The 9,401-nt window shown below is 36.8% G+C and overlaps 1 protein-coding gene across 11 annotated transcripts in view; it reads right to left on the bottom strand.

Annotated features, from left to right (window-relative positions):
* kcnt1b (potassium sodium-activated channel subfamily T member 1b) overlaps positions 1-9,401 on the bottom strand; it is a 98,100-nt gene that overhangs the window by 65,128 nt on the left and 23,571 nt on the right. Inside the window, exon 1 of one of the 11 annotated variants that reach the window (XM_016527890.1) lies at positions 4,377-4,767. The exons of the other annotated variants lie outside the window; for them this stretch is intronic. Coding sequence (XP_016383376.1) covers positions 4,377-4,522 — 146 coding nt within the window. The 5' untranslated portion in view covers positions 4,523-4,767. Of the gene's footprint in view, positions 1-4,376; positions 4,768-9,401 lie in introns of those variants that run through there. 11 annotated transcript variants of the gene reach the window in all.

The raw sequence follows: 9,401 nt of genomic DNA, 5'->3' as shown, positions 1-9,401 counted from the left end.
AAAATGGCGGAATACGTAACTCGGGGGAGAAGAATTGTTAAATAAATTGTTATTTTTGTTTTCTTTGCGCTCAAAGTATTCTCGTAGCTTCGCAAAACTGAAGTTGAGCCACTGATGTCACATGGACTGTTTTACCGATGTCCTTACTACGTTTCTGGACCTGGGAACATTACAGTTGCGTTGCTGTCTATGCAAGGTCTGAGAGCTCTCACATTTCATAAAAAATATCTTAATTTGTGTTCCGAAGATGAACGAAGGTCTTACGGGTTTGGAACGACATGAGTGTGAGTAATTAATGACATTTTTAGGTGAACTATCCCTTTAAGTAATACAAGTGTACATCTTTAAAATGCCTGCAGCGCAGCGCAGCAGTTACCATACGGTGCTCGGCAGTGGTCAAGAAGGATTTAAACAGTGAATTTTGAATCAAATTCTTCCTGTAAACTCAGAGATTCAGACAGCAATTAAAATAAATCACAACCTTGGTGTTTGTCAAAAAAAGTAGGTAATTTGGTCAGGGATTTTTATGCAGGTGGTGAGAGAAAAACACCAACATTCTGGATTCAGACAGCATTAAAATCACAGGCTGCAAATGCTGAAAATTCCTTACGTCCACATGAGAAACAACTACCGTCTGTACAGGGCTTTTGAGACATTTAAAATATATTTGCCAATTTGTCAGCAATTTTGTGTGTTCTAGACCATGATGCTTTGTGTTGAGGCTCTGAATGAAGTCATCGACAGTGTGCGTCACTGCTTCAAAAATGTGCCTTTTTCACTCTGTCAAACATGGGAAAATATTTATTTATTTATTTATTATAATAGTTACTATCAAGTGTCATAAAACTTTTTGCTAATTGGTTACAGAACAAGTATTTTTATCATCTAATAATATGTATAAAATAAACTTATATTAGGTATTTCCACCCTATTAAGGCTTGTTCACACAAAGAACTGTAACTATAATGATAATGATAACTATTAATGTCCACACCAGTGGGAAATAACATTCTGTTTATTATAAGCACTCCCTGCAATTCTGTTGTCTGCTGCTTTAAATGACTGAGCTCTTTAAATTGGATTTTAATTGGCTGTCAAATGTTTTTTTTTTTTGTACATCAGCTAAAGTTCTGAAAGTGATTCCAACATTTTTCAGAATTAGGACGATTATTAAAACTTTATAAATATCATTATTGTCCTTGGTAGTATAGCGACATTTATAAGAGTCATGACTATATGTCATCACTGAATGTAACATACATTGCTATATGTTAAAATGCATCAAAACTTGTTTTTTTACATACTGACTTATAAGGCATTCTCACAAACAATGTACTACAGAATACGCTAACCTTCCAGAGTGGAAGTCACACCAGCATTTCTTTAAAACTGAAATTAGGCTAACTTTAATGCAAATTTGCATTACTGCAAAACTGTATTTATTTTTGGTTAGCGGAATATCTTCTCTGCTGGCCAAAAAATGGCTGATATCTTTATAAACCATCCTTTCTAAAGTTTAAGAACATTGTAACAGGGTGGAAACAATACAACGGCTAAATTAGCTCTGAATATATGTTGTTGGACCGAAGGTTCACCTCGAATTTCAATTCAGTTCCTATAGCTATACCTTTTAACTTTAATAAAATAATATAAACCAATTTTCAAGCCAAAGACAATGAATCCTAAATCTTTTAATAGTTCAAATGTATATCCAAATGCATTTGTGTGATGTGTACAATAAAACATCAAAATAATAAGAAAGTGTTTAATAATATGAATATGAATATGATAATATTAAGCAATGTTAAGACTTAATAAGTGTTTGAAAGTTGGTCAAAATATAATATCTAGAGCTGTCAAACGATTAATTGTAAAAAGTTTTAGTTTACATAATATATGTGTGTATACTGTGTATATTTATTATGTATATATAAATACACACACATACAGTATATATTTTGAAAATATTGGCATGTATATACATTTATATATTTATATTCTTATTTTATATTATATATAAATATATTTAATATATAAACATAACATATTTTTCTTAAATATATACATGCATGTGTTTGTATTTATATATACATAATGAATATACACAGTATACACACATATATTATGTAAACTAAAACTTTTATTTTGGATTTGATTAATCGCGATTAATCGTTTGACAGCACTAATAATATCACATCAATAAAGTGCCAATGCAGTTGGGTTTTTACAGCTTGTTTTACAGCTTCAGGTAGTATTAATAATAGTAGAAACCAAATTCAATTTCACCCTGATGTTGAAAATTTGAATGACAACACACTGCATTTTTTTTTCCATTTTAATTTGTGTTTTTTTTTTTAAACCATTGCTTTCCTCCTTACTGCAATTACTGGACATGATGACGGTATGAAAGACAGTTAATTAAGATATCCTTGTGTAAGCCTGTGCCCTATTTATAGTCTGCTCTTGGCAACTAATGCCAAGATAGACTTGCCTATTATATATTGTTGTTAAGGCATCCACTGGGCAGATCAATAGAGGGACAGAGGGATTGACATATTTCCTTCTTTAAAGCCCTGGAGGACTCAAAAGATGTTACATTAACATCATATTTTATTTATACAGGCAATAACTGTTAATTAAACACTGCTGGCCACCAAAACCTTTTACCTTCAGGGGTTCACAGGTTTATGTGTTCAGACATCACAACATAAGTCTGAAATTAAAAACCTCCATCTCCATTATTTAAAGAATTTTACAAAGATACAGTGTACTACTACAGCTAAGGTCTAGAATAGAGGTTTACTGCAGCAGGTAAAATGCCATAAACACTTATGAATTTTATCTTTGCCAAACAATTTTGCCAATGGGAATTACATGAAATGTGCACTCCAACCAGAAGATACATGCATAGGCTATATTTAAATATTTTATACTTAGAGCAATTAGACCATATAAAATACATATAAATGTTATTACAGTGCACTTTAATGACATAAAAAATCCAGAGTATAACCATAATCCATTTCTCACTCTATGCTCCTTATAGAAAATTATTTTGACATTTTTACACAACTTTACAGCTCTCCCTTTGCTCATCTTTCATATTCAGCTCAACTGCAAACACAAGTGCCTTTGTGCACCATTATCGCAGTACACAATAGGGCAATAGGCTGAATGGGCAGTTCGAGTGGATTACATTAGAGGACATCATTTAACAGATATGAAACCAACTCTGCAGGAAGCTGCATTAGGTCCATAGAGCTTCAGCTCACATTGAAAGAACTGCTTTAGAGTGAGATGAGAGCTGGGTGTGGACTAAGAATAAAGAAAAGCATTGTGGATGATTATTTTGCCTAACCAGACCATGATGAACTAATCATATATTATGTGATTTGCATATAGACTGATATTGGTTTATACCACCTTATAATAAGTGATAGTATGCTTTACAGGTGCCTGTTCAGCTTCAGTCAACAATCATATCCAAATTACATGACCATGAGGTTGTATTATTTGAAACTCATTAATATAGGTAAACTCATCTGTCAGTTGGATCCAATAACATTCGACAATGAGATGGGAAATAAAACATGCATTCAAAATTAACGACTGAGGTTTACTGATCAAATAAATACACATATGAATATGATATAAAGGCCACACAGAGCAAATGTGAAAATGAAAATACATCCGTTTACTACTTCACCAGCACTTTAAACGTAATTTGTTTATAAGGGAACAAAGTGATTTGCACAAAGCATCGTATTTTACTGTCAAATGATTATTTGACACCAAATTAGTAGAGGTTTCTACAAGTCAAGCCTTCTGAATTGCTCAAAACAGAGGAATACCGACGGTTTGCATTAGACTACAACATAAAATCAATATCCACAACTATCTAAGTTTTATTTCTTAATGTAATAAAGAGCTATTAGATGACTGGATGAGTAAATATAAAAGACTTACAGAAAGAAAAAGAGATGCAGCACCCTCCTGTCAGTCATATTAAATTATAAACGTTTTAGGTGGCTTTATGTAATCTTTGTGGCAGATTAATATTGCCACAGCATTATCAGGCAGACCTGACATTCCTGTATTTTATCGTATTGGTGTGCAATGCCAGTGATCAAAACGAATAGAATTTCAGATCACTGATGTGATTCACTCAAGACTACTTCAACAAAATCGCCAACCATTTACATGCAAGCTCCACTAAACACGAAATATACGATTTCTTGATCGTTTCATCCATCATCGACATTAGCGCATCAGTTTTGAGTTACTCCCAGTGAATGTGGCGCGTGCTGGAGGATGCTGCAGTTTTGTTATCAAACAGTGTTCACACACACATGCTGCTTGAAACGGGACTGCGGTACCTTTGGCCAGCATCGCTCTCAAAAGAACCCATCGTCCGAACCGGCACCGTCGAATTGAGCCAAATGTGCTCGAAGGATTTCCTGGCTTCGGTCTTCACGTCCGGGTCGATTTCGGACGGCGACTCGGTTCTTTTGGCACCTGCCATTCTTCAGGCTCACAAGTTACCGCCAGCAGAGATGGACGGGGGCTGTCAGCGCGGGCTCATGCTTCACTTTACCGCGCGTCGCATCCGTAAATACACCTGCTGCCGGACGCGCGTACTACGCCGATGAGGGTAATCACACTCTCTCACGACTGAAGAACTGAGGCGTGTGGAGTCTTCAGTCCTCAATATGGTCTGAAGATTCTCCAGCCTACAGCCTCAACTGCGCAAGTGTATCTGAACCGAATCACATTACCACATCAAAACCAAGACATCAAGCTGACCCACACATTTTAATAATGCTGAATAATACAGCCTTTCAATAGAGAGATGAAAGATGAAGATAATGGGCTGTATATGATATGCATTTAAAGGGGTCATATGATGCGATTTCAAGTTTCCCTTTTTCTTTGGAGTGTTACAAGCTGATTGTGCATAGATACGATCCCTGAAGTTGCAAAGACTAAAGTCTCAAAACCAAAGAGATATTCTTTATCAAAGTTAAGACTCTGCCACGCCCCCGTAAAACGGCTGGTTCTAACACGCCCCCACATATCTAAAGGAGGGGGCTTTGTAGAAAACGAAGCGTTTGAGAGAGGCGGGGCATAGAGGACCTACAATAATGTACAGTATTTGAAAAATAATGTGTTTTTTGAACATTAAAGCATGTCAACATATTCTGTTACACCAAATACACAAAATAATGATCTTTAAAAAAGCATCATATGACCCCTTTAAAAAACAACAACAACAACAACATCATTATCAGCACTTGAAAATATTTAATAAAAAAAGTGAGGCCAGAAAGAAAGAGCTTTTTAAACAAATTCAACCAAACGCATATGCCTATATAACTATAGGCTTCGGATTAAATTAATAATGTGAATAATATTGCCTAATGGAGTGCAGAGTTAAATATTTTGTATTTTGTAGCTTTGTGTTTAAGGCAGTTAGATGCTATTTACACTAAATGCAAATAGCTATAGATTCTATTTACACTATGTTAAAATAGCAATTTTGCTATTTGCTAATAGTGGCAATTATCTGCTCCTCAGTATTGTAGTACATTATAAAACTGTATGCAATAATAAAGTATTGAGTGTAAATTTTAATTCAAATTATTACAATTATTGGTCGATAATCGTCTTTAGTAGTGTTGACTAGCCCAATCACACGTTGGTGGGTGGAGTTAGTGTAAATAGCTTCTGCCAACAAGTTGGGCTATTTGCATTTAGTAAATAGATGAAAAAAAAGTGTTAAAAATTTGCAAGAATTTTTAATTTTCTGAAGAAAATGATGATGCAACTTGCCGCCAGGATGCAGTGTTTTGGATGGTTTCTAGGGCGTTGCTATGCAGTTTTGTTCTGGCGGTTGTTAGCACCTTGCTATGTGGTTGCTAAGGCATTGCTTGTTTTTGTGTAGTTTCTGGTCTGGTCTCCGGAGTGTTGTTGTTGCTACAGTGTTCTGGGTGGTTGTTTTAACACATTGTGTTTGCTTGGGTGCTCTGTGTAGTTGCTGATCACCTGGGTGTTGCTATGCAGTTGCCCAGTATTCTGGGTGGTTGTTAGTGTGATGCTATGTGGTTGCTATAGTGACTGGGTGGTTGCTAGGACACTGCAAGGGTGTAAAGTCGATGGGATTTTATCCCATATGGTCCACCAAGTGAAAATTGTAAGCAAAAGTGTCTAGAAACATAATATCACACCTCTACTCAAGTCAAGTCAAGCCATGCTTATTTGTATATTTGTTGTGGGGTTTACTGATCACGCTGTTAAACTGATACTGTGAGACACATTTCAATTACAGTTCAATATTGTCCTTTTTCGCTATGACACTCAATATGTGTACTGGCCAAAAGTAGCATTTACCCTTAAGAAACTGTTCAGGCTTACTAACATTCAAGTACCTACTGTATAGTATACCTCCAGAGACCAAACACCTTTTATATAAATTATTACAGCACATGCGCCAGAAAGCAAACATCAACATGCCGCTGTAAGCATTAAATCTTCATGAATAGAGAGAACGGCCCACTGGCTGTAGTGGGAGTCTCGGTTCTCTCTCAGTCTCTGCACTGAGGATGTAACAGTAGATTATGAGAACAGCAGACAGGGGATTCCACCAATGAAACATCACAGTGACACCCTGTGGTCAGAGGAAGAGCCGTACTCATCTTTCCCAATCCTCCCTGAGACAGTGTTATTATTATTGTCAGAGAATTATTGATTTTTATTAGCTCAGGAGGCGTGAGGAGAAATCTCAATGAAATCTGAATCTACTAGACATTCACACCTACAACCAACTTTTCTATCTTTTTTTTTTTTTAAAGGGGTGGTTGACTGTTTTTTTTTATAGGCTTGATTGTGTTTATTTAAAAGACGATATCTCCGTTTGCATTGAACTTTCAGCTTCGTAACTTTGCAAATATTGTTTATGATCAAACAGCAACATTACACACTAACTAACATTAAAAAAGTGAAATCGCAATCAACCACCCCTTTAAGGAACTAATGGAAGATTTTTAACTAATCAAGTTACAATGTTAAATATACTATATCATGAAGATATAAACATCATGAAAACAAGATAAATTTACTCGTGAATCTAAACTGTAAACAAATAATTAATTTGAAATGTTTTTCTCCTCCCAATAAAACTTTTAAATTTTTTTAATATATGTCAGTTAGCCAAATCAATTAGCCATTTGGCAAGAAATGTAATTCACAATGTATTTTCCTATGTCTTACAGTTTTTTTAACAACTGGTTGTGTACATTTTCACCCATTAACATGATTAAATACCTTAAAGGGATAGTTCACCCAAAAATGAAAATTATGTCATTAATTATATAGAAACAGATCTAACACATTCAAGGCCCAGAAAGGTACATCAGAAATTGTTGAATAAAGCTGTTATTTTTGTTTTCTTTGCACACAAAAAGTATTCCTGTAGCCTCATAAAATTAAGGTTGAACCACTGATGTCACATGGACTGTTTTAACAATGTTCTTACTACCTTTCTGGGCCTTGAACATGGTAGTTGCATTGCTATTTATGGAGGGTAGAAAGCGCTCAGATTTAATCAAAAATATCTTTATTTGTTTTTCGAAGATGAATGAAGGTCTTACAGGTTCTGAACGACATGAGGGTGAGTCATTAATGACAGAATTTTTATTTTTGGGTGTACTATCCCTTTAATTTAACAATAACCTTAAAAACTCAACATGCTGGTAGCACTAGAAGTATTTCTTTTTAATGGAGTTCTTTATTGCATTTCATGCACTGCAGTACAAGTTTGGAAAAAAAATACAATATAATAAAATAATTCATATTTTTTTAGATATGTAATATTCTTGAATATGGGATTAGTGTAACAAAGCACTAATAAAGCACATTGGTGTTTAATTAAGATTAATTATATGTTTTCAAACATAAATTTAAATGAGTTGAAATTGTGAAAATTGGATGTACAGTGGATACATAAAGTTTTGCTAATGCTAAATTTGAATTTCATATGTACATAACCAGACGTAATTTGTCAAAGTAATTTGACTGAACAAACTAAAGTCTGATCAAATAGAATAGCTCCTTAAGGTAATAACGTACTCAGTTACTAACGTAACCTCGGTTCCCTGAGATTCGGGAACAAGTACTGCGTCTGCTAAGACGCTATGGGAAAAAACCTTTTTTCTCCTGAACTGAAGACTTTTTTCAATCACGCAGTGAAACTGCACGGCCATTGGTTCGTGCAGTGTATAAAAAAACGAACCAATGCCTAGGCAGCGGAGCTGTACGAGCCTATGGCGACGAAGCCCGTCAAAGTCAGCCAAAGCCCGTCAGAATGGGCGGGGCATCTGGCTACATAAGCGGGCGTTCGCCACTCTCCTGAACTGAAGCCTTTTTTCAATCACGCAGTGAAACTGCACGGCCATTGGTTCGTGCAGTGTATAAAAAAACGAACCAATGGCGACAAAGCCTGCCAAAGCCTGGCCAGAATGCTGGCATCTGGCTATATAAGCGGGCGTTCGCCACAGGATTCTCAGGTTACTTCGACTGAAGCGACGACTGAGTCATGCGGCTACATAGCACGGCTAGCAACGCAGTACTCATTCCCGTATCTCAGGGAACCAAGGTTACGTTATTAAACGAGTACGTTCCCTGTTGATACTACACTCGTACTGCATCTGCTAAGATGCTATGGGAACACAGTACAATCACGCCGTGCTAAGGTAGAGGAACGACTATAAGTATCATAACTTCCATAAGCAGCAATGCCCAAAGAGAAATTAACAACAACCCAAGGCTAAGACGGCCTGAGCTTCTTGAGGTCACACCCGGCCTGGTTAATCGTTCCAGAGTACTCCTGCAACTTCGGCACCCAGGGGTCGAGAGCTGACAGGTGAACTAATGTCAGAGAGCTTGAGCGTGATATGGTCAAGGGCTCTTTGTCAGATCTGTTTGTGTAACGCAGTGCATGTCTCATCAAGCGGAGAAGATCCTGGCCTGCAAGGCCGGGACTTCCAGGTTATAAAACCTTGCAAATGTGGATGGCGAGGCCCAGCCGGCTGCCTCACAAATATCCGCAATGGACACACCGCTGGACCATGCCCAAGACGAGGCGATGCCTCTGGTAGAATGGGCCCGTACTCCGATGGGACATTGAAAGCCCAAGGAAGAGTAGGCTAGCGTGATGGCGTCTACTATCCATCTAGAGAGTCTTTGCTTCGTGACCGGATGCCCTTTGGTGCGGTTACCGAAGCTGACAAAGAGTTGTTCCATCCGTCTATAAGGGGCGGAACACTCAATGTAAATTCTTAGAGCTCTGATGGGGCAGAGCAGAGATAACTCTCTGTCCTCTTCAGAGGGAGGAAGCGCAGAGAGCG

This window comes from Sinocyclocheilus rhinocerous, unplaced genomic scaffold (assembly GCF_001515625.1).
Source record: "Sinocyclocheilus rhinocerous isolate Xijiao unplaced genomic scaffold, SAMN03320098_v1.1 scaffold62, whole genome shotgun sequence".
NCBI lineage: Eukaryota > Metazoa > Chordata > Actinopteri > Cypriniformes > Cyprinidae > Sinocyclocheilus > Sinocyclocheilus rhinocerous.
This window is presented reverse-complemented; position numbering and strand designations above follow the sequence as displayed.